The sequence below is a fragment of the Ceratotherium simum genome, chromosome 40 (assembly GCF_057802395.1).
Source record: "Ceratotherium simum simum isolate JZ-2026a chromosome 40, ASM5780239v1, whole genome shotgun sequence".
NCBI lineage: Eukaryota > Metazoa > Chordata > Mammalia > Perissodactyla > Rhinocerotidae > Ceratotherium > Ceratotherium simum.
The window spans coordinates 4,505,203-4,531,969 of NC_141939.1; the positions used below are offsets into that span (position 1 = coordinate 4,505,203).

At 48.2% G+C, this 26,767-nt stretch overlaps 1 protein-coding gene across 1 annotated transcript in view; it reads right to left on the reverse strand.

Annotated features, from left to right (window-relative positions):
• FAM178B (family with sequence similarity 178 member B) overlaps positions 1-26,767 on the reverse strand; it is a 109,174-nt gene that overhangs the window by 45,570 nt on the left and 36,837 nt on the right. Inside the window, exons 8-9 of the mRNA XM_087426179.1 lie at positions 24,950-25,034; positions 2,274-2,388 (exon numbers count right to left, since the gene is read on the reverse strand). Coding sequence (XP_087282305.1) covers positions 2,274-2,388; positions 24,950-25,034 — 200 coding nt within the window. The remainder of the gene's footprint in view (positions 1-2,273; positions 2,389-24,949; positions 25,035-26,767) is intronic.

The window sequence follows — 26,767 nt, forward strand, 5'->3', positions numbered from 1 at the left end:
ACGATGGGGAGAAGGCAGCCTGTCCTGAAGTTTCCCTCGTGGCTCACGCATCCATAAAGGATGCCACAACCCTAGATGGAGGAGATGCTAGAACCTTCTTGATGTTTCCTGAATACTCTAGAGGCGTTGTCTTCCAACCCCATGACTCCCAGAGCTTCCCCAAGTGCTACAGCGAGCCAGCAACCCAGGAAACCTGCCCAAGCATCTCTGCCACCCCCTACTCCAGGGAGGTCACAGGAGAGGGCTCCAGGACATGTCTGTTTGCTTCTCAAAAGGAGGTTGTGTTCGGGCAGAAAAATGTCCCCAGGCTGAGTGGCTTGGCAGGGTGGTCCCAGGCTGCTCTTACAGAGCCACAACAGGGAAATCACCCTGGCGGCCTAGCCAGTTCTGAATCCTCTGCTGGGCACCAGTGCCAACAGCCAGTTCAAGGTGTGGGGCCCAAGGAAAGAGGCAGGGGTGTCAAACAGCACATCTGGGAACGCGACCGTGTGGCTCCGGCAGCGCTCTGCGCCGTCCTCCCACACAGGGCTGACTGCGCCCGGTAAAGCTGGAAGTCTGCACGCGGAGGTCTGTGTTCCCAAGTATGATGTTTAAACGGCCACAGGTCTAATGCCCACAGGCAGAGAGGGTGGGTTTGTCCTGAAGCATAAGGGGCAGGAAGCCTCAAATCCTGGGGGAAGGAGAAGGGAGGGCAGGGGGAAAGAGGCTCTTGGCAAAGTGCAGAGTAAAGCGGTTGGTTACAAGCCTCCGGTGCCACCTCCCACTTTCCAAGTGTATGCCAGGTGCGCCTCAGAACAGTTAGCAGTGGCCCTTCTGAACCCTGCAGGCCCCCCAGACCCTCCCCCTCACATGCATTTGTTTTTCTGAGTGTGATTCTTTCCCCGACTCATCCTAGAACGGAGTATGACTGAGGCTCTGTGTTGGGGAGGAGGCAAGTGGATTATTAGACCAGACAAGGAACTCTGAGGGGGAGGGGGCAGGAGCGCGGCAGGCTGGCACACGCGCAGGGTATTTATAGCAGAGCGAGCGTGGTTTGGTCTGGTTTGGTTTGGCAGACAATTACTAAACACAGTCGTAGAACAGGTTCTTAAGAAAGCTTTGGCCTTCCCTGACCTTCCTTGCAGAGGAACATCCTGCGAGGGAAAGGGTCCTGGCACCCCCTGGGGCCCAGGGATCACTGGCAGGATGGGGGTGGCTCCCATGTAACAGCCTGTCCAGGGTTCTAAACACTCTATCTCAAACCAACTCCTCAAAGAATTCTCAAGAAAGAGTTCGGATGTGCTATAATGTATAGAATAAGCTTATGATATGTAACACTTTTGCAACCCAGATCTAGTCACCATCCACCCAACGACAGTCATTTACGTATTCTATGGCTCTGTTCCTAGAGGGCAGAGACAACACATATGCAAATTAGCATCACTGTCCTCCTCACCCCGGAACCCAACCCAGTGCACAAAGGGGGCACCCACAAAACAAAATTGAGCACTGTGGAAATTACATGTAAAACTGCCTTGTTGGCCATGAGTTGATATTAGGTAATGGGCCAAAAGAGAGGCCTGGAGATAGACCAGAGAGACTGGGACAGGTCTTGGAAGAGGAGGGGCAGTGAGGGCTCTGAGTCAGGAAGGGGCAGGAGCAGACGTCAGCCAAAGCAGCAAGACTCTTCCCGGCCTGGTTCTTCCTGGCCCCCGAGGCTGGGAGCGTGGTAATTCACACGCCATTCCTGGTGTGACACTTATATCCACAGGTACTCGTGTGTGGTTGTTCTGTAATTCCCTCAGACTTTGCTTCACCTGGTGGGCTAGGATAGCCACAGGTACTCGTGTGTGGTTGTTCTGTAATTCCCTCAGACTTTGCTTCACCTGGTGGGCTAGGGCCCAGAGTTCAGTAACTTTTTTTTTTTACTTCAAAAAAATGCACATCATTTTATATAATAACCAGAGGAAATCTTTCCTTTTTCTAATTTATGCTCGTTGAGCTGAGGATGCATAGCACAAACAATACTAAAATCAACAGTTTTGTACAATGAATGGCCAGTTGTATTACATTTATAGAACAGGAAATACTTTAATATTTCTCAGCATGAATATGTGTTTAGAAGAATCTCTCTTTCTTTGGTACTATTTTGTTGTTTTTAAACATTTTTACTGAGGTGTAACTGGTACGGAAAAACCTGCACATATCTAATGTGTACAGTTTGATGGATCTGAACTGAGTTCAGTACCTGCTGAACAAATGAGAAACGGCCGTGAGGAAGGGGAAGTACTCACCTCCCACCGTGCCGGAAGGGCCCTTGGGGGTACAGAGCAGGGCTGTAGGCTCCCAGGCTGTGAAACGCCTCCTTGACCTCTTGCAGCGAGGGGCACCACAAGTGCGTGTCTTCATCTGTCAGGCCAAGGGAGGGCAGAGGGTTAGAGGGGCAGAGGACAGGACACATTCCCTACAGGAGGGGCTGGGCATGACGACCCCCGGCCCGAGGGACCAGTCTCTGGCACTGTAGGTGTTATCTGCACAAATGAAGCAACCAGTGGTTCTCAGACACTTGCTGGAGCTTTGGGAACCTCACGTTCATTCTCCAGTCTTCGAGCTACGGCCACCTTGAAGTGCAAGGGCCCGGCACGGCGGGACCCTGACCATCTCCATCAGGCAGCCTCAGGGCACTGAGCCGCCCGGAGCTGAGCCAGATGAAGAGTTCTGAACCAGAGGCCTCAAAACTGCGAGACTCAGAAGACACTAGTCTCAGCACCTGGGCTCTCTGCCACTTAGGGCTGAGGCCAGCTCTGAGCCTCCTGCTGACTCCACATCGCCCTTCCTGCAACATCTGGGTGTTCCCAGGGCCACAGTCCCTGCCAGGGGCACTCTTTGCAGCCTGGGAGGTGTCTTCTCAGCCAGCTCGAACTGTGAGTACCATTCTCTCTTGACTAGTTTAACAAAACGTGAATGATAACCTGACCACATCAACAAAGAGGAAAAACCTTAGGGACCCAGGGCCTTTTCTTCTGTCAGACTATTTAAGGATATTTTCAGAACCAAGAGAATAGAAAAATAAAAATCAATGTGGCAGAGCATACTTCCCAAAGATGGGACAGTACCTCCCATCCCACCCGCTCTTCTGCACTGTGACCTCCCTATGTGTCATCAAGAGGCAGAGTCCATGTCTCCACTCCAGCATCCCTCCACACTATCTTATTTATTGGTCTACGTGCTTCTGGTCAGTCTCTGCCCATTAGAATGTAAGCTCCATGAGGGCAGGGACCACGTCTCTGTTGTTCACCTCTGCACACCCAGGGCCCAGAGGAGTGGCTGGTGTGCGGAGGAAGCTGAATGAACAAAGAGAGAGAATCCTAAACAAACGTGACCAAGTAGTACACCACTAAGAGGGAAACCGAAAACAAGTCACAAGATAAACTGGCAGCGTCAAGAACACAAATGTTGAATTTGACAACGGGTGAGGCATCGCAATGAAGAACCTGGAAACTGGGCTCGGGGCACATGAGCAGTGCCGGCTTGAACCTTCGCCATCCTGGAGGGTATGTGTTCCCTCCTAAGGGCCCACCTCCAGGCAGCCCACGTGTGCAGGAACCACGCCAGGTGCCAAAGATAAAAAGGTGACCTGGTGGACCCCTTGACCTCAGGGAGCTCACAGTCTAGGAGGAAGAGGAGCCAAGCAGATAAATAATACAAGAGAGTGTATTTGTGCAAAACCCCAAGCAGGTCAAAGATGCAAAGCCTGCTCAGAGGACCGGGAGTTAATTGGGGGCAGGAAGACAGGGGAAGGCAAGGAACACACCACAAGTGATGGGAAAGGAAGCACACGCCCAGTGAAGGGACAGAAATGACAAAGGCAGAGAGGCATGAAAGGGCACAGCAAGTCCGTGACCCAAGGCAAGAAACAGAGCATCCTAAACTCAACAAGAAGTTTCGGAAACAGTCTGGTATGGCTGCAGAGCCAGCAGATGCAGGAACGGCGGGCAGAGGGTCTCTGAATCCCACCCCAGGACGTTTCTTCCAACGGCATCCAATTGTCTCCTTCTTCGGAAATGTATATGGGTCGGGCTCACCCAACAAGTAATTAGACTCTCGGAGGAGGAAAAACTTTCTTGTTTGTTTTTTTCCTCTCGGGCAACTTAACAAGCAAGAGAAGGGTAATGATACCCCTTGCCCGCTTCTCAAACGACCTGGGAAGAATGAAGTCTGCAAAACACAATGAGACTCCACTCGAGAGAGGGAACTGTGTGCCAGTGCCCTAGGGGGACTGTGCACGTACGTGCATGAATGTGTGGGCGGGCCTACGAACTTTCCAGGGAGGGGAAGATGCGTGTGGAAAGAGCATCAACCTCGGGCGAGGCCCTGGGAGGTCCAGCTGGGTGGGAACATCCTGCCAGCAGTCTAGGACCCCAAAGGCTGCTGTGCGGCCAGCCCTCGGCCTCCCACCTCTGCCCCACAGGTGCATCTGCTGCTGTAAATGCCCTCGACAGAGGCAGCGCATACTCCACCCGCTTCAAGCCTGGAGCCTGCCACCGTGCCTCTTCCCTGCTCCTACCCAGTAACTACTCCAGGCCACAGCTTGACCCAGGCTGTGTGTCAGGCGCAGTTTCAGAGAAAGGGGCCCGGGCTGCCTCGGGGTAAATCAGGCTGATCACCAGCCCCGGAAGTTGGTGAGTGACGACAGGTGCTGAGAGCCCATAATTAACACGGCTTATGAGCAGGCCACGTGCTTTTCCTGAGCGCTGTTTGCCCCGAATGAGGGTTTTCAGGAGAGCTGACACAGAAGCAGCTCAGACGCGAAGCTGCCAGCGCCATCTCCCTAACTCGGTTTCTCCACGCCCACAGCACAGTCATCTGAGGCGATTCCCCAGGGGAGCACCAGCGCTAACAGCCCGAGCATCTGGGCTCTGTTTAGAGGCTGCGAGTCTGAAAGCGTCCCTTTTGATGGCTTTCTGGGGATGGAACTGATGCTTCGGGGGAAGGCAGGGGAAGAAAAGCATCAGGCCTAAAATCAAAGGGACTTTTCCATCTGTGCCTCAGAAGAAGCTGTTACTTCACGTAACGCCACCGTGCTCCTGGCACCGTTTGTGTGGAATGGGAAAACCATGCACATTCCAAGAACCTCCTCGGCGCCCGCCTGCCTCCCTAGGCCTCCACCATCCCTTGGTCTCACCCACCAGCTCTCATCTTGGGCCTTAGGGGTAAGACGACAGAGAGCAGGGTCCACAGTCCTCTGTTCTTGTTCGCCCCCCTTTCCCGCCCCCCCAGTCAAGCTGCCAATGAGCATTGTGGGGTGACTGCACTGGGAGGCCCAGGCGGCACCAAGTGCCTGGGTCCTGATTCTCTGACACCACCTCAGAGACCCCACAGTGCACAGCAGGGGGAGTTCCCACCAGCCTTAAAGGCGGATGCTGGTTCCTAAAAGAAAACAAGCTACTGACCCACCAGACTGAGCCCCAATCCTAACTGGAGTATGCGGCTCACAACATTTAGGGGAGGCTTAAAATCTTATTGTTTCTTATCTTCCCAACTCTAATTACCTAACTTTCCTCAGCGCTTTTGTATTTAAATTTAAACTTGTTTCAATATCAGCTTTAGCCTTAGTCATTTAAAATTTTTATTTGCTCAACAAATGGTAACTGAACACCACGGGGTGTTCTAAATACCGGGGCCCAGCAGTGAACAAGAGACAGAAGTCTTGGTCTCAGGGAGCTGATGGTTTGGTGGGGAAACAGACAACGTACATGAAAAATAAATATACAAACGATGCCAGGTGGTATAAATGGCATGGAAGAAAGGTGGTCAAGGGGTTGCGGGGGACGATGTTACAGACAGAAGAAAGAGCCTCGCAGAGACCTGAGGCCAGGGCGCAGTTCCCTGCTTCAGGTCCCCAAGGAGCCCAGGGTGCTGGGGCAGGTGCAGAGCCCAGGGGTGGGGGGTGAGGACAGAGGGGCGGGAGGCTGGGGAGAGGGAGAGGGATCCGCCCACTTTGCAGACTGGGGCAAGAAGGAACGGCAGGGCCGGCTCCGTGGCTTAGCAGTTAAGTGCGCGCGCTCTGATGCTGGCGGCCCGGGTTCGGATCCCGGGCGCGCCCCAAGGCACCACTTCTCTGTCCAGCGTGAGGCCGAGTCCCACGTACAGCAACTAGAAGGATGTGAACCTATGACATAACAACTATCTGCTGGGGCTTTGGGGGGAAAAAATGAATAAATAAAATCTTTAAAAAAAAAAAAAAAAAAAAAAAAAAAAAAAGAAGGAACGGCAGAGGGAAGCAACCGGTCTTGTGAGGAGGGAGTGCCATTATCAAAAGGATTCACGTCTGGGGTGAAAACACAGAATCCTATCAATTCCATCTTGTAAAAACGTGCACAGTCCATTGCCGCGACTACAGTGTGAGCACAGGACGGAGCCTAACGCTCCTGCCCCGGACGCTGCCTCTCATCACAGAGAACTGCAGCCCAGAAGGACCTCGGGAAGCTCCCACCCCCACTGGCTCCTTCTCCAGACCTACTCTACCCACGTTCTTTCAAAATCTTTTTTGTTCCTTCTCTGCTATGCAATCCACCCCACTGGCCCCTTCATCTTCCCTTTTCTTCCCACTCAACCTGAGCTGAGGCCCTCCCTTTGGCGCCCCCATAACCTCCCTGCCTGCCTTGCTGTAACGCAGCCTGCACCCACTCCCCCCACACACCCATACGCACACACACACCCATCCAGCCACCCACCACACCCACATGCACACCCCACACACACCCATACATCCACCCACCACACACACATGCACACCCCACACACACACCCATACATCCACCCACCACACACACATGCACACCCCACACACACCCATACATCCACCCACCACACACACATGCACACCCCACACACACACCCATACATCCACCCACCACACACACATGCACACCCCACACACACCCATACATCCACCCACCACACACACATGCACACCCCACACACACACCCATACATCCACCCACCACACACACATGCACACCCCACACACACCCATACATCCACCCACCACACACACACACCCCCCACACACACCCATACATCCACCCACCACACACACATGCACACCCCACACACACACCCATACATCCACCCACCACACACACATGCACACCCCACACACACACCCATACATCCACCCACCACACACACACACCCATACATCCACCCACCACACACACATGCACACCCCACACACACCCATACATCCACCCACCACACACACATGCACACCCCACACATACCCATACATCCACCCACCACACACACATGCACACCCCACACACACCCATACATCCACCCACCACACACACATGCACACCCCACACACACACCCATACATCCACCCACCACACACACATGCACACCCCACACACACCCATACATCCACCCACCACACACACATGCACACCCCACACACACACCCATACATCCACCCACCACACACACATGCACACCCCACACACACCCATACATCCACCCACCACACACACACACCCCCCACACACACCCATACATCCACCCACCACACACACATGCACACCCCACACACACACCCATACATCCACCCACCACACACACATGCACACCCCACACACACACCCATACATCCACCCACCACACACACACACCCATACATCCACCCACCACACACACATGCACACCCCACACACACCCATACATCCACCCACCACACACACATGCACACCCCACACACACACCCATACATCCACCCACCACACACACCCATACATCCACCCACCACACACACATGCACACCCCACACACACACCCATACATCCACCCACCACACACACACACCCATACATCCACCCACCACACACACATGCACACCCCACACATACACCCATACATCCACCCACCACACACACATGCACACCCCACACACACACCCATACATCCACCCACCACACACGCACATCCCCAAATGTACACCCATATATCCACCCACCACACATGCACACCTCCCTAACGTGCACCCATATATCCACCCACACCACACATGCACACCCCACACACGTACACCCATATATCCACCCACCACACATGCACACCCCCCACACGCACACCCATATATCCACCCAGCACACACACCCCCACACGTGCACCCATATATCCACCCAGCACACACACATGCACATCCCCAACACGTACACCCATATATCCACCCACCACCACACATGCACACCCCACACATACACCCATATATCCACCCACCACACATGCACACTCCCCACACGTACACCCATATATCCACCCACCACCACACATGCACACCCCACACATACACCCATATATCCACCCACCACACACGCACATCCCCCAAATGTACACCCATATATCCACCCACCACACATGCACACCCCCACACGCACACCCATATATCCACCCACCACCACACATGCACACCCCACACATACACCCATATATCCACCCACCACACACACATGCACACCCCACACATACACCCATATATCCACCCACCACACACGCACATCCCCAAATGTACACCCATACATCCACCCACCACACACACATGCACACCCCACACACACACCCATACATCCACCCACCACACACACACCCATACATCCACCCACCACACACACATGCACACCCCCACAGGTACACCCATATGTCCACCCACACCACACATGCACACCTCCCTAACGTACACCCATATATCCATCCACACCACACATGCACACCCCACACACGTACACCCATATATCCACCCACACCACACATGCACACCCCCACACGTGCACCTATATCCACTCACCACACACACATGCACACCCCCACACACACACCCATATATCCACCCACACCACACATGCACACCCCACACACGTACACCCATATATCCACCCACCACACACACATGCACACCCCCTACACATATACCCATACATCCACCCACCACACACATGCACATCCCCAACACGTACACTCATACATCCACCCACCACACACAATGCACACCCCACACATACACCCATATATCCACCCACTAGACACATGTGCACACCCCACACATACACCCATACATCCACTCACCACACACACATGCACACCCCACACACGTACACCCATATATCCACCCACCACACACACATGCACACCCCCACACATACACACACACCAATCCAAACATACCATATACACATACCACCTATCCACACACACACACCCAACACATGCACACCACACTCATACTCACCACACACATACCACATATACACACACATATCCCCACACACATATACACCCATGTACTCACCCCCTCACACACACCCCACAACACCAACACACCTCACCGATCCACACACATACATCCCTCAACACACACACACACACACACACACACACACACACACACACACACTCTCTGAGACTCTGTCAACCTCTGGTCCATTTACTCATGGGCGTGAGGGTGTGTACAAGGCAGATGATGCCGTCCCCAGGCCACCTCTCCTCTCTCCTGCCCTCTGTAACTCACACCACTGCCTGGTGTCACCTAACATCGTTGAGCATTCTGGGCCCCCGGGTGTAGGACAGACTTGCATTGTGCCAACACTGAACCACTCGTATCTGCTAGAATTAGGTTCAGCTACAAATAACAAAAAGACCAAAAACGAAACAAAAAACTCACCTGGGCTAAAATAAGTTAGAATTTTATTTCTCACTGATGAAAAAGAAGTCTGGGGGCCGGCCCCATGGCGTAGCGGTTAAGTACATGCGCTCTGCTGCTGGCAGCCCGGGATTCAGATCCCGGGTGCGCACCAACGCACTGGTTGTCAAGCCATGCTGTGGCAGCATCCCATATAAAATGAAGGAAGAAGGGCACGGATGTTATCCCAGGGCCAGTCTTCCTTAGCAAAAAAAAAAAAAAAAAGAGGAGGATCGGCAGATGTTAGCTCAGGGCTGATCTTCCTCACCAAAAAAAAAAAAAAAAAAAGAAGTCTGGAGGTAGGCGAGCCACACTGGTGCAGGGACCTGACTGGTGTGTAGGATCATGGGTGCCCATCTTCTGCTCTGCCATTCTTGGCATGTTCCTCTCATTCTCAAAGTCACCTCAGGGTCCAAGGAGGCTGGTAGGGGCCCAGCTACTACATCTCAACTCCAAGCAACCACTTCCTCACTTTGCTACCTAAGCATGCATTCTTGGGTTGTTCTTAAGGATGCAAGGCCCCCTCAGTGTGACTCGGGAATGCAGTAGCAAATCACCCCCTCAAGTTTAAAAAGAAGAATTTGAGACTGATTTAGACTCAAACAAAGAGCTCCCAGTAATGTCCCTGAATGCAGGGCCCACAAGGTTCTCTCTCACTTTGGATTTCTGAACTTGAGATTTCTGGAATATTCCTGATCTCTGGAATAAAATGAAACCAGAAGACACCAAATGCTGGCGAGGCTGTGGAGCAACAGGGACACTCATCCATTGTTGGTGGGAATGCAAGACGGTACAGCCATTGTGGAAACGAGTCTGGCAGTTTCTTACGAAACTAAACATATTCTCACCACACAATCCAGCAACTGTGCTCCTTGGTATTTACCCAAATGAACTGAAAATGTATGCCCACACGAAAAGCTGCACATGAATGTTTACAGCAGCTTTGTTCATAATTGTCACTAAATGGAAGCCACTCAAATGTCCTTCAATAGGTGAATGGATAAACAAACTGTGGTACACTCAGACAATGGAATACTATTGAGTGATAAAAAGAAATAAGCTATCGAGCTACGAAAAGACATGGAGAAACCTCCAATGCATATTGTTAAGGGAAAGAAGGCAGTCTGAAAAGGCTACACACTGTATGATTCCAACTACATGACATTCCGGAAAAGGCAAAACTACAGAGACAGTGAAAAGAGCAGGCGTTGCCAGGGGTTTGGAGGGAGGGAGGGAGGAATGAACAGGCAGAGCAGAGGCTTTTTAGAGCAGTGAAACTATTCTGTACAGTACAGTAATGATGGACATGTCATACATTTATCAATCCCATAGAACTGGACAACACAAAGAGGGAACCCCAATTTAAACAATGGATTTCAGTTAATAACAACGTATCAATAATGGCTCATCAATCCTAACAAATATACCACACTAATGCAAGATGTTACTAACAGGAGAAACCCTGTGTGTGGGGTAGAATATGGGAACTCTCTGTACTTTCTCACCAATTTTTCTGTAAGCCTAAAACTGCTCTAAAAAATAACAAGTACAAAGAACTCTTAAAAAAAAGAAAAGAAACTTAAGAAGAGGTCTGCACATAGAGCACCTTGGGCAGCGGATCCCCGCGGTCTCAGGGATGGTGATGTTTGCCGTATTCCAGACCAAGGACCCAGCTGAGAACCTAATGCAGCGGTTCTCAGACTTGTCTGCACATTTTGGAATCACTTAGGGAGCAACTTCAAAAATTAATGCCACCTGTGTCCCACCCCCAGTGACTGTGGTTTAATCAGTCTGGGGTGTGGCCTGGGCTTTGGAATTCTTAAAAATCCCCAAGTGATTCTAATATGCAGCCAACTTCGGGAACCACTGAACTAAGGAAAGCCGTGGCCCTCGCTCCAGAACAGAACACAGGAGCCCATCCTCACAGGCTCTGACAGGTGATGCGAGGGGGCGGGGGGAAGGGAAGGAACCAATGGAAGGCAGCCCCAGCTCCCCATCAAACCCACAGCTCTCAGCCTTGCACCTGAGGCCACCCGCCTGTGGCCCAGTAGCCCAATGGCTCTCAGCCCTGGCTGTTTACTGGAACCATCTGGGGAGGTTTTAAAATGCCCACTCCCAGGCCACACTCCAGACCAATCTCAGAGGGCGGGACCCCGGCCTCACTACTTTTTAAAGCTTGCCACAGCTGAAAACCGTGGCTGCTGGAGCCTGAGTCCTGGGGGAGCCACCAACACCCTCTGATCAGTCTAAAAGACAAGCATTAAGAAGTGCTCACTGGGGCCAGCCCGGCGGCATAGTGGTTAAGTTCGGGCGCTCCGCTTTGGCGGCCTGGGGTTTGCAGGTCCAGATCCCGGACGTGGACCTATGAATCACTTATCAAGCCATGCTGTGGAAGGCGTCTCACATATAAAGTAGAGAAAGATGGGCACGCATGTTAGCCCAGGGCCGATCTTCCTCACAAAAAAAAAGAAGGAGAAGAAGAAGTGCTCACCATGTTCAAGTCATTTAAATTTATTTCCCCCTCATTTTAAAAGACGGGTTGTGAGTCTCCAGCTAAAGAGGTGGGATAAGCCCCTGTTATTGCCTGGCCTCTCTCTGCTCTGCCAAAAGGTGTGTGCACTCGGTCAAAATCCTAACCTGGTGCCTTCTCAGCCTGGCTGCACGTTAGAATCACCTAGGAGCTTTAAAGGGTCCCGTGCCAGGTACTGTTCTAAGTGTGTTACAGGAGTGAACCCACCTGCGCCTCAGCAGCACCCATCGAGCGGCAGCACACAACCCCGGCTGTACATGTGGTGGGATGGAGTGGCGGGTCAGGAGGCGAATGCTCCAGAGGCAGGGAGACAAGGGAGACGCCGGCCGAGCTGGGGTAAAGCACGTGTACCTGTCCCTACGGAGCCAGTGGATCCCACGTCCTGACCTCAGAGGACCAGACAGCATGTCCAGAGTTTGGCCGGCACACGTAGCTCCACAGCCAACCAACTGCGCAGGATCAGTGGAGCTGGTGGGGAAAGATGCTGATGTCTGCTGTGGGCAACGCACAGGTTCCCCTAGGCTACTCCACTCATGCAACGAATACTACCCGAGTTCTGCTGTGTGCCCGGCTCACGTAGCTGCCAGGAACTCAAGAGACAGCTAAAGCTAAAACAAGCAAAGACATGGTCCCCATGCTCTGGAGCTCACAGCCTAACAGGAGACAACATGAATCAAAGAATCCACACGTCAACTGAAGAGCCACAAAGAGTGGAAAAGGAAGCTGTGAGAGCACAACGGAGGGGGACTGGACGGGGGTGCAGCAGATCTCCCTGAGGAGGCAATGCCAGAGAGCTGAGTGATCCAGGGGAAGAGATGGAGGGAAGAACGAAAAGCCAGGGAGCTGCTGGGAGGAGGGAAGGGACCATCGCAGGCGGAGAAACCGGCACATGCAAAGGCCCTGAAGCAGGAGGCGAGATGAAAAGAACAGAAGGCCAGCAATCTGGAGCACAGGGAGCGAGAGAGACTACGATACAACGAGCTGGATGAGGGGTCGGGCGACCACGCAAGAGACTGTGCATCACATAAATAGTGGGAAGCTTGGGCTTTCCAGCCCCCTGACTATCCGTAAAATGGGAAAATAACAGTGTCTACTTGTTGGGAGTGTTGCAGTGATTAAATGAGATGGGCAAAGCCTTGGGCTCAGTGACTGGCACAAGCTCTCTACAAATGTTAGCTATTATTTTCAACGAAACTACTTTTATTATCACGACAGACAATAATATGTTTTAAAAATGAGGATCAATTATGAAGTTGAATTACTGTTACTGTCGCATTCCAACTGGGACTTTGAAGCGAGGAAACGACAGCTCCGAGGGAGCTGGGTGAGGGGATCTCCTGGGTGGTCCCCCAAGTGCTTTCCTGTCCATTTGGGTCTACGCGCAATGCTCTCACAGGACCAGTGTGGGGATTAAGAGCACAGCTGGGCGGCAGACCTGGACCCCAGCCTGCCTCTCCGGGCCTGGGGAGAGAGGCACCTGCCCTGCGAGGTTAAGGAGTGAAAGGCACCCACACATGAACAGAGAGTTGTGCCCTGGGCCTGGCACACAAGTGTTCCTCACGTGTGGGCGGGTGCTGCTGCCACCATGAGATGTGATCCACTCACAAGGCCGTGTGGAGTCCCAAGGGGTAGCTGCCCACAGGTGGGGCCTCCACTCTGGGAGGCTCCAGGAGGCTCTGAATGGATTGCTTCCTGCCACCCCAGCTGGAGACTGTCCTGACTACCATGACAGGCAGATCAGACAAAGTGAGAACAGCTCCTAGTAAGACAGCACAGAGCAGTAAGTGTGAACTGGACATACAGACTAAGGGATTTTTGACTGCTTAAAAAGCATGTGAGAAAACAAAAAGAAAAACACCAATCATCTGAGAATAGGCTGAGACAGAAATGGCCAAAACAAAACTATAGACACGAAGAGGTACAGATAGTACAGTCATATGCCGCATAATGACGTTTCGGTCAACAATGGACCACATATACGACGGTGGTCCCATAAGATTAGTACCACATACCCTAGGTGTGTGGTAGGCTATGCCATCTAGGTTTGTGTAAGTTCACTCTATGACGTTCACACAATGACAAAACGGCCTAACGATGCATTTCTCAGAACACATCCCCGTCGTTAAGTGACAATGACCGTAGTTAGAATATTTGTGCTACTTAGTTCCTTCGGTTTATCTAATGATCTCCAATTCATAAAGAAATACATTTTTGTTTTGATAATAGCTATCATATTTTGAGTGTATACTCAAATATGAGTATACACTCAAATATGAGTATATACCAGGTGCTTCACACATGTTAGTACTGCCAACTCTGACAACAATCCTGAGTGCTCCGTGCTGGCCACTCAGGTGAGCACTCTGTCAGTCTGACGGCCGAGCTCCATCTGTGTCCTGATGCCGCTCCATGCTGCTGCACAGTTTTTCCAAGGGAGTGACTGTCGGACATCCTGTCTCCATTCTATCCACCCCATCCTACGCTCTGTCATCCATCATGCATCCCCGTGTTCCCATGATATGTTGTTGCTCAAAATTTCCAATAAGGAGTGAGCTCTAATCAAAAGCTTTTGCTGGTCTACAAATTTTTTTGACAGTGCGTATCTATCATTAAAAACATTAATTTATACCTCCAATAAATATACATTTATAAGCTATATAAATGTATCATGATACTAATATGCTATGTACATGACATAACTAACATTACAGAGAACTTAAAAAAGATGAGCTACTATGATCTAAGTTTCCACCTTAAGAAACTGGGGAAAAAAAGAGCAAATCAAACCCAAAACAAGCAGAGGAAAGGAAATAAAAGTATGAGCAGCAATCAGTGAAATAGAAAACAGAAAGGTCATAAGGAAAATCAATGAAACCAAAAGCTGGTTCTTTGAGAAGATCAATAAAATTGATAAACCTGTAACCTGACTGATCAGGAAGAGAGAAACACAAATTACCAATGTCAGAAACAGAAAGAAGTCATCATCACTATCCAATGGACATTAAAAATAATAAAGGAATATTATGAACAAATCTATGCCAATAAATCAGACAACTTAGACGAAACGGACACAACTAACAAAGCTCACTCAAGAAGAAACAGATAGTATAAATAGCCATATATCTAGTTTAAAAAATCAGATTTGTAGTTAAAAATCTTCCCACAAAGAAAACTCAAGGCCCAGATGACTTCACTGGCTAATTTCACCAAACATTTCAGGAAGAAATAATGCCAATCTACACAAACTCTTTCAGAAAATTGAAGAGGAGGGAATACTTCTTAACACATTCTATGAAGCCAGCATTACCCTGATGCCAAAACCAGAAAGAGAAAACTACAGACTAATATCTTCCATGAACATAAATGTAAGAGTTCTCAACAAAAATTCAGCAAACTGAATCCAACGATACTTGAAAAATTAATACATCATGACCAAATAGGATTTATTCCAGAATGCAAGGATGAATGAATAAACATTCAAAAATCAATCAATGTAATTCACCATATTAAGAGACTAAAGAAGAAAACCATACAATGATCTCAAAATCCAATATCCATTCCTGATAAAAATTCTTAGCAAAGTAGGAGCTTATCAAGATTGTAGGATACAAGGTCAATATACAAATATCAATTGTCTATCAGTACACTAGCAATGAACAATTTGAAAATGAAATTAAGAAAACAATCCCATTTACAATAGCATCAAAAATAAAATAGGCATAAATTTAGCAAAAGAATTGCAAGACTTGTACACTGAAATGTTGAAAGAAACTAAAGAAGATCTAAATAAATGGAAAGACATCCCATGTTCATGGATTGGAGGACTTAATATGGTTAAGAGTGTCAATTTGCCCCAAATTGACCTAAGATTCAGTGAAATCCCAATAAAGACTCCAGCAGGATTTTTTTTTGTAGAAAATGACAAGCTCATTCTAAAATTGATATGAAAAATGCAAAGGACCTAGAAGAGCCAAAACAATTTTGAAAAAGAAGAACAAAGTTGAAGGATTTAAACTCTCTGATTTCAACACTTACAAAGCTACAGTAATCAAGACAGTGGCAGTAAACTTAGACATAAAACAACGAAACAGAATAGAGTCCAGCAATATACCCACACATATATGATCAACTGATTTCTGACAAAGGTGCCAAGATAATTCAGAAAAAATAATCTTTTCAACAAATGATGTTGAAACAATTGGATAGCCATATGTAAAGAAATTAACCTTATCTTATACCATAAACAAAAATTAACTTGAAATTGATCATTGACCTAAAAGTAAAGCTAATTATAAATTATAAAACTTAATTATAAAACTTCTAAATTATAAAACTTCTAAAAGAAAACAGGAAAAGATCTCAGTGACCTGGGTTTCACAAATATTTCTTAAATATGACAAAAAAAGCACAAACCATAAAATATCAATAAATTGTACCTCATTAAAATACAAAAACTTTTGTTCTTCAGAAGATACTGTCATGCAAATGAAAAGGAACGCCACGGATTGGGAAAGAATGTTTGCAAAACATGTATCTGACAAAGAACTGTAACTAGAATATACAAAGAGCTCTTACAATTCAATAAGAAGACAAATAACTCAATAAAAAAACGGACCAAAAAAACTGAACCGGCACTTCACTAAAGATATACAGATGGCAAACGAGCTGATGGAAGGATCATCAGTCTTTAGGGAAATGCAAATCAAAACCATGATGAGCTACCAATACATACCTATTAAAAAGACTGACTATACCAACTGGTGGGGAGGATGTGGAGCAACTAGAACTCTCCCACACTGTAGGTGGGAAGTGGGACAACCACTTTAGAAAAGAGTTTGGCAATGTCTTAAAAACTTAAGCATGTATATACACGACATGACCCATCCTATCCACTTGTAGACATTTACCTCGAGGGGAAAGAAAGCAGAGGTCCACACAAAGCCTCGCATAAGAATGTGCACGGCAGCTTTATTTTAATAGCCCCCAAACTGACAACAACCAAAATGTCCACCAATAGGATGACTGGATAAACAAACTGTGGTGTGCATACAACAGAATACTGCTCGGCTATGAAAAGGAATAAATTACTGATACACACAACAACATGGATGAACTTCAAAATAATTATGCTGAGTGAAAGAAGCCAGACAAAAAAGAAGAGTCCCTACTGTATGATTCCATTTATATAAAATTCTAGAAAATGCAAACTAATCCGTAGATTAGTGGTTTCCTAGAAACAAAAAGGGAGGGAGAGATGAATTAATTACAAAGAGTCACAAGAAAACTTTGAGCGCAATGGACATTATGATCTTGACTGTGGTGACAGTTTTATGGGTATATACACACGTCAAACTGTACACTTTAAACGTGCGCAGGCTAATGTATGTCAATTATATCTCAATAAAACTGCTTTTTTTTAAAAAAGATGAGCTAAAATATAAATATAAGTGTTAATGTTTTCTTTTTGCACCGTGGTGGCTCACCCCACCTCCAGGACCCTCCACTCTGGAGAACGCTGGTCCAGAAAACCCTGCCTGACTTGTATGGTGCAGGCTGTCACCTCTCCTGACATCCAGGGGAGAGAACAGGGAAACTTCTAGAAGAGTAACTAGAGATAATTTCAGATGACTACCAAAGTGACAGAAGAAATATGATGTGAACAAGTCTATAAATATAAAAACACGTATTATGTGGACTGTGCATTAATTTTGCGCCTGGAAATAATCACCAGAAACTGTTGACGATGAGTCCTTGGGGAGAGGAAGTGGCCACGGGGAGTGGGGGGAAGGAGGCTTTCACTTTTTGGTTGGCACCTTTCTCTAGTATTTGAATTTTCTGCACTTGCTACATAAAATACTTAAAAAACATAACGACAGGGGTTACCTGGCTACTGAGATTATTGGTCTTTCGTTCGTTTGTTTTATTCTTTTTATAAGAAGGAATCTTACAAATATTATCTGGGAAGGAGTAAGGAAGGAAGGTAGAGAGGAGGAAGAAGATACAATGCAAGCAAGCATGACAGAAAAGAAAGTGACCCACAAAATAGGGGCCTGTCCAAGAGAGCCCCAAAGCCCCCACGACCACAACACTGGAGCTCCGGGGACAGAGGGAGAAGCATGGTGACCAAGTGAGGAAGAACAAAGCGTCCACAGACACGCTCATGGAAATGAAACTAATTTGTTCTGAGAGCTAAATTTCTCGCCCACTTAAAAAATATCCAAAGCATGTACCGGCCAGGGTCATTGTATTTTATTATACTCTCCCTCTCCCACACAAATACTATAGAAGCTGGCATGGAATGGAAACGGTAGGTAAGAATGAACCACAGTGTCTTGGAAGCTAGTGGGAAAGAACCTAGGCGTGTTTTCCTGCTTTTCTGAAGTGTTTCAGTCTCCCTGACGGAGCTCCTTTCCTCCAGGCACTGCTGCCCACTCAGTAGGATTGGCACTGGGTTACTGGCCAGGCCCACGCTGGCACAGCCAAAGCATGGTTGTTAAAGAAACATGAGGTCACTTCTTTCAAGCAATTAGTTGCACAAGAATATGTTTGCTTTCAAAACCAAATTCTGCCATAAAAAAAAAACTATTAGAGTTAATAAACGAGTTTAGCAAGGTTGCGGAATACAAGGTCAATATGCAAAAATCTATTGTATTTCTAAGTACTAGCAAGGAACAATCTGAAAAGAAAATGAAGAAAACAATTCCAATTACAATAGTATCAAAAAGAATAAAATACTTAAGAATAAATTTAACAAAAGAAGTGTAAGACTTGTACACTGAAAACTAGAAAACGGTGGTGAAAGAAAGTAAAGAAGACCTAAATAAATGGAAAGATACCTCATGTTCATGGATCGGGAAGACTCAATATCATTAAGATGGTAGTAAAACTCAAAGTTATCTACAGATTCAACACAATTAATATCAAAACTCCAGCTGTCATTTTTGCAGAGATTGACAAGCCAATCCTAAAATTACGACAGAAATAAAAGGCACCCAGAATAGCCAAAACAATTTTGAAAAGAGCAAAGTTGGAGAACTCACACTTCCCAATTTCAAAACTTACTACAAGCTACGGTAATCAAGAATTTGGGGTACTGGCACAAGGACAGACACATAATATAAATCAACGGAATAGAATTGAGAGTCCAGAAATAAATTCATACATCTACAGTCGATTGATTTTCAACAAGGGAGCCAAGACAACTCAATGGGGAAAGAACAGTCTTCTCAACAAATGGTGCTAGGACAACTGAATATCCATACGCAAAAGAATGAAGCTGGACCCCTATCTCACACCATATACAAAAATCAACTCAAAACGGATCAAAGACCTAAATGTAAGAGCTAAAACTATAAAACTCTCAGAAGAAAATATAAGGGAAAATCTTCATGACCTTGGATTAGGCAATGGTGTCTTGACACCAAAAGCCAAGACAACAATAGAAAAAAAATAAATTAGACTTTATAAAAATTAAAAACGTTTGTGCATCAAAGGCCACTATCAAGAGAATAGAAAGACAACTCACAGAATGGGAGGAAATATTTGCAAATCACATATTTTCTAAGAGTCTAGTATCCAGAGTATATAAAGAATCTTGCAACTCAACAAAAAAAGACCAACAACCCAATCAAAAAATGGGCAAAGTATTTTAATAGATGTTTCCCCAAAGAAGACATACAAATGGCCAATAAGTACATGAACAGATGCTCAAAATCCTCAGTCATTAAAGAAATGCAAATCCAAACCACAAGGAGATACCACTTCACACCCACTAGTTTGGCAACTATCAAGAGATGGACAATAACAGATGTTGGCAAGGATGTGAAGAAACTGGAACCCTCATACATTGCTGGTGGGAATGTAAAATGATGCAGCCACCTCAGAAAATAGTTTGGCCGTTCCTCAAAAAGTTAAACATAGAGTCACCACATGACCCAGCAATTCCACTCTTAAGTACATACTTGAGAGAACTGAAAACATATGCCCCCATGAACACTTGTGTTCAAATGTTCATAGTAGCATTATTCACAATAGTCAAAAAGTGGAAACAACTCAAATGTCTATCAACTGATGAATGGATAAAATGTGGTATATCCATACAATGGAATACTATTCAGCCACAAAATGGAATGAAGCACTAATACGTGCTACAATATGCATGAACCTTGAAAACATTATGCTAAGTAAAAGAAGCCAGACACAAAAGGTCACATATTCTATAATTTCATTTATATGAAATGCCCAGTATAAGCAAGTCCATGGAGACAGAACATAGATTAGGGATTGCCAGGGCCTGGGAGGAGTGGGGAGTGGGAACTGACTGCTGATGGGCATAGGACTTCTTTTTGGGGGTGATGACAACATTCTAGGATTAGATAGTGGAGGTGGTTGAACAGCTCTGTGAATTATACTGAATTATACACTTTAAAAGAGTGAATTGTATGGTATGTGAATTATATCTAAACAACAACAACAATTCTGTCCTGGTCTTGCCAAATATTAACAAAGCTTCACTGTGCCTGCAATGGCCCCCACTGTCCTCCAAGATCTGGCCCCGAACATTCAGTCTTATCTCCGACTCTGCCCTCTTTATGGAAGCCCCAGTCTCCCCACCTACTTGTCTTTGTTCCCACTGCTCCCTGCTTCTCTTGCATCTCTCCACGTCCAAATCCTACCCCCAGGGCTGCAAACCAGTGGAGCTATATTCCATCTACAGTCGAATACAGTCTGCAGATGGGTTCACAGCGGGAGTTTTTTGGGTTTTGTCTCTTAGCTGAATTAGTTACCGAGAGACTTCACGTAAACATCCATATCCTGCGGACGGCAGATTCTGCTGGCTGCCTGTCCAAGAGCCATGCTCCCCTTCCTCCCTGGTGAGGGAGCCCTGGTTTTGTTCTGGTGACTGCGCAGGGAAAGCAGGTCCCCCCCAGCAGATGCAACACATCATCCCACTTCTCTTTGCAGGGACTGGTCTAGGGTGGCAACTGAAGCCGTCAGAGCTCTGAGCCACAGGCAACAGAAACAGGCTCTGGCTGTTCGAGCAGAAAACAGTTTTATTACATGTCAGGAGCCAACTGACCATAAAGCTAATGAAGCTTAAGTGCCAGGGCCCCTCGCTTGCGCCACCCCCTGTGAGTGTTCTAGGTTAGGTAGGGAAGCCAGGTGGCAATCAGCAGGCATTTCTGCACGAATATTTCTGGAAAATATGCTAAAGAGATGTAGGAGAAAGGGACCTGAACCTCCCAAGGTCCAATATTTGGTATGATTTCTTTACTCGGCCTAAATAAATGTTCACTTTCATACTTAATTTTCCAAGTAATGAATTGATGATTCAGATGTTAGAACTACATCAAAAGATTTTAAAGCAGCTATTATACTATGCTAAAGGTAGTAAGTGAAAATATGCTCATATTGAATGAACAAATAAGAGATCCCAGTAGAGAAATAGAAACTATAAAATAACAATAAAGAACTAAATGGAAATTCCAAAACTAAAAATTCAAATACTTGAAAGGAGGCTGTAAAAGTGAATCTCCTGGATCCTGCCCTGGAGGGGCAGGATTCATGAGGCTGAAAATTCTTCAGACATAGCCACGCTGTTCAAAGGGCACCGGTCAGTCAGGAAATACAGCCGGTGTCCTCTAAAAACTGTGATACAATTCTAATGAAACAAAATGGACAGAATGTCCTCATAAAAAGAGAGAAAAGTATGAGAAGAGATGGGCTCTTATCCTCCACCTTTCTCCTTTCTGCCTTGAACACTGTTGTCTCATGAGAACATGATGGTGCTTGGAGCTATGGCAGCCATTCTGCAACGTTGAGGGGAAATAGTGAGAAGTGAGACACAGAAGCTAAGTGAGAGCCCTGATACTGTAGATCTGCTGTATTGCCACTGCCTCCTTTCCATCTCCTATCGTAATTGCCTCTTTCATCCCCTCCCACTATCAGCTATCAGTCTTCTGTGGGCAAGAACCATGCCCTATTCATCCCTGTCTCTCCCTCTGCCATCTAGCGAGGTGCCTGAATATAGAAGGCACTCAATGTGTGTTTGCTGAATAAATGAAAAAATACTCCCTGCAATGAAGAACGTCAGTGTTCCAGAATATCCCATTCTCCAGGCTCACCAAGAAGCCTTCAACAGGTGACGTGTGCTGCTTCTCTTTCCAGGAAAATAATTCTCACCACACTCTAATACTCCAGCAAACCCTGGGCGGCTCAGCGCTCAGCCCCAGGTACCCGGAGCACATTCAGAACAGTCAACTCTGCAGCCTGGGTCCCAGGCCCCACCAGAGACCTGGGCCCCTCAGCTCTCCCCTTACTCAGGAATGAGTGGGATATAAAGGCGACTGTTAAGACTCTTCCCAGGACAGTCTGGGAAGAACCGCTGGTCACCACACACTCCAGGAAAGGGTGGAAATTTACACACACACCAATCTCCCGTTTTACAAAAGAGAAAGGCCAGGCAACTCAAAAACACACACACCAGTGACGGATCTAAACGGGAGGGAAGGCAGCCCCCCGGTTCTGCCCCAGAGGCAGTGCTCCCCACGGAGGACGAGGACACTCAGAGCACCCTGAGTTGCTGACGAATCCTGAGGAGCATGACTGCCTTTCGTATCAATCCTGGATCTAATTTAACCTTACAAACGCTTCCTGAACTGGCAGTTGATTTTCAGTTCCAGCTTTGGGCAGATTCTTTCCTGGCACCTGGACTTGGATTTTTTTTTAAAAATCATGGTGAAAAACACATAACATAAAATTTGCCATCTTAACCATTTTAAAGTGTACAGTTCAGTAGTGTTAAGCATATTCACATTGTTGTGCAATCATCATCACTATCCATCTTCAGAACTTTTTCATCATCCCAAACGGAAACTCTGTACCCATTAAACAATAACTCCCCATTCCCCCTTCCCCCAGTTCCTGGCACCACCATCCTACTCTCTGTCTCTACGAATCTGACTACTCTAGGTACTTCATATAAGTAAAATTGCACAGTATTTGTCCTTCTGTGCCTGGCTTATTTCATTTAGTGTAATGTCCTCAAGGTTCATCCATGTTGTAGCAGGTGTCAGAATTTCCTTCCTTTTCAATGCTAAACAACATTTCAGTGCTTGTGTTTACCACATTTTGTTTATCCATTCATCCATCAGTGGACATTCGGGTTACTTCCACCATACGGCCATTGTGACTAATGCTGCGATGAACACTGGTGTATAAATCTCTCTTTAAGTCTCTGCTTTCAGTTCTTTTGTGGACCTGGCCCTTGACGTGCCCTGAATCAGTCAAGATGGTGACCTCGGGCATGGAATCCTCTAGGCCAGTCTCTATTCGAACAGGAGGGAAAGAGAACCCCAGGCTGGGCTCTTAGGTGATGCCATGAGAAACACCCTGGAGTCAAGAGAGCCAGAGCTGCACTGAATAGGGACTCAGAAGCAGGTTCCTGGCCGCTCCTGATGGGGGGGGGGGGCGCATCAGAGACAACGTGGCAAGAAGCAAAGAGGAGTGGGACGTCCCCTTTGTCTCTGCGGGAGGAGACACATACCACTGCATGGAGGAGAAGAGCAGGACAAGGGAGGCTTCTGTTCCCCAAAAGGGCAGGCATGCCGCAGAGGCGGCCCCAGAGGCTGGAGAAAGGGCAGCCCAGGCTGCGGGGGCAGAGGTTATGAAAAGGGAGAGCACGTCGAGACTGGTGCTATTCAGAAGACCTCAGTCAGACGGGTCCCAGGTGTGGGGGTGGGGAGTGGGGGAGGGGGGAGCAGGAGGAGTCTGGAATGCTCCAATTTGACAGATGGCCCCCAGCTCAGCCAACTCCCGAAGGAAGGAAGGCACAAAGCAGAAATTCAAGGGGGGGGGGTGGTTAATGGTGCACCGTGGGTCTATAACCTTGACCTTCAGAGCTACAGGCTTCAGTGTTTTAGTGGGAGGGTGGGCAGACTACAGCCAGTGGGCAAAGGCAGGGTCTGGACACCTGTGAATCCCTCTCAGCCTCTGCTGCGAGCACCTTTCAACCCGTTACATGACATTTTTTGGTGCAAAGTGTCTGGATTCAGGTACCAAATGATGACAGCCTGGGAAGGGTGCAGCCACTAAAGGGAAAACTGATCGCTTCTGCGGAACTCTGAACATCTTGAAGTATAAACACGACTTAAATGTACCCCTTAAATGTCAGGACCGAGGTACAGCGTCAAGGCTCTCATTTCAGCCCAGACCAAACTTAGGGGCTCTGCTGATACCACAGGAGCCCAGGAAAGCTGCTGGTGGGGGCACAGCTTCAGGGCCCTCCCCTCGGTGACTCCAACCCAAAGAGCTTTCGTGATCTGATGTGGACGCTCCTGGAACCCTCCCAAACAAACCGGGGTTTTCAGGAAGAACTCAGAGGCCAGCTGTCCCCTTAAATCCAGAGAACCCACCTCCCAGACTGTTCTAGGATCCCAAGAGTCTGCAAGGTCACCCTGGACTTGGCCACGGTGACATGAATCTGAGGGCAGATTAAGGTGCCAAGGAGCCTGTTGGCTCAGCTTTTTACCAATGCCAGAGCCAGAGCCAAAGATGGCCTGATGTCTCATGTCCCAGTGATGTAATGTCCCCATCAGCATCTCTCCTGCCTGCCGGCTCCAGGGGGATTGAGAGCTGGGAACTATACAGGCTCTCGAGCTTCGGTACTCAGGACACAAGTCTCCAACCCACATCCTAGTACTGACCGGACTGACAGAAGAGCCCATCCACGCTGAGATCCCACAGGAGACCAAAGGCTCTCGAAGAAGTTTCTGGAGGCCATGTCAACAGCTGGGAGGAGAAAAACAGGTTAGCTGGGTCATTCCCATGGAATAACAGTAGTAAACCTTTATTACATATTAAATAAATCCCATTTAATCCTCACAAGTCCATGGGGTGGGAGGATATTGTCACTATTACCATTTTACAGATGAAGAAACCAAGCTCAGAGGGGTCAAGCAACTTCCCCAGGGTCACACAGCTAGCAAGTAGCAAAGCCAGGATTCAATCCCAGGTCAATGTGACTTAAAATCTACTTTGCCCAGCTCCTCGTGTGGGAGTCTTGGTCCTTCTGCCCCTCACTCCCTGTGGTCACAGCCTTGCCCCTCCAGGGCAGGGGCCAGAGTAGGGAAGAGAAAGAACTCGAAAGCACTGACCACAGTCAGCTGAACGACAAGTTGGACCCTCTCTGTGACCCTCACATGGTTTCCAGGTCAGCACCTTAACCTCTGAGACCCCCAGCTCTGGGAGGTCCTCAGTACTAAGTGCAGAGCCTCAAACAACCTGGCAGGGGGCAGGTCATCCCCCCTGACTCAACTCACTGGGATCCTTACTTGAATGCTTCTTGAGTCTGAAGGTCATAAGCTGGGGATTTGGAATGTGAAGAGAGCATGACATGGAGATGGGCAGTGGGACAGCGCCCTCTCCATCAGTGCCATCCAGTCTGGGGACACACAGCTGAGGCCAGACCTCAGAGGTAAGGCAGTGCCTTGGCAGCCCTGCTCCTGGCTGTGGTTGGCCATCCTCCCAAGACTGCTGAGGAAAGCCCGCTGTGGTGGGTGTTGTGGGCACACCCCCTTTAGGACTGAGGCTCTCAAACCCAGGGGCTGGGCACTGTTGCCGGCTGGGGGCCCTGAGCTGAGTCCCTCTCTGGGCATTAACCTGGGAGGGAGGGAGGGCCTCACCCAAGGTCACACCCCCTCTCCAAGTGCAGCCTTCATCTGATAACTGGCTGATGAAGGGTCCAAAGGCCTGGACCCCTTGCCTCAATTGGCACAAGTCTAAAGGGTCACTCCAGTTCCAGAGCCCCCTGCAGGACTGGCTGTGGGCTCTCTTGCATTTGCTTTGCCAGTCAGCTTCTCTCTCTGCAAACCTGCTGCTCTCCCTCCCTCACTGGAGTGGTTCCTGAGTGTGCTCCCCAGGAGACCTACAGAGAAACCACCTTTCCGAGTCTGCTTCCCGGGGATCTGACCTAAGACACCAGGACTCCGTCTTCCTCTTCAACTTCTTCACAGCTGAACACTTGATCATTTCCCAATACGAATGTAAATTCATTGAGAGCGCATGCTACCTGCTTTTGTCTACCCTCCCCAGCAAAGCTCACCAGGCAGGTACACACCGGGTGATGTGCTTACGTAATCCGTGAGCACTAAGGCCGAAGCCCATTCACCCAGCACCCACTGTACACCCCACTGAAGCCCCTGGGGAGGGGGAGGGGGGTGGGCAGCAGGACGTAGTCCCCATGGGAACTCAGAATGTTTTTTCCAAAGAAACGGCTGAATGAGCAGGGTTGGGAGGCCTGCCCAACTCACCCATCCCCTAGCTCTCAGAATCAACCCCAGGTACACACCCCTGAGACCTTGCGCACCTAGCTGCCTTTGATTGGACCCTTTGACTGGGGGGTCACTTAACCCCTCTTAGGCCAACCAGACTCTCCTTCCTGGGAATTTTCTTGGCCCTGGAGCCCGGGACATAGAGAGAAGGTGAGGCCTGTCCTAAGATCCCAACCCTTCTCCATCCTGGTT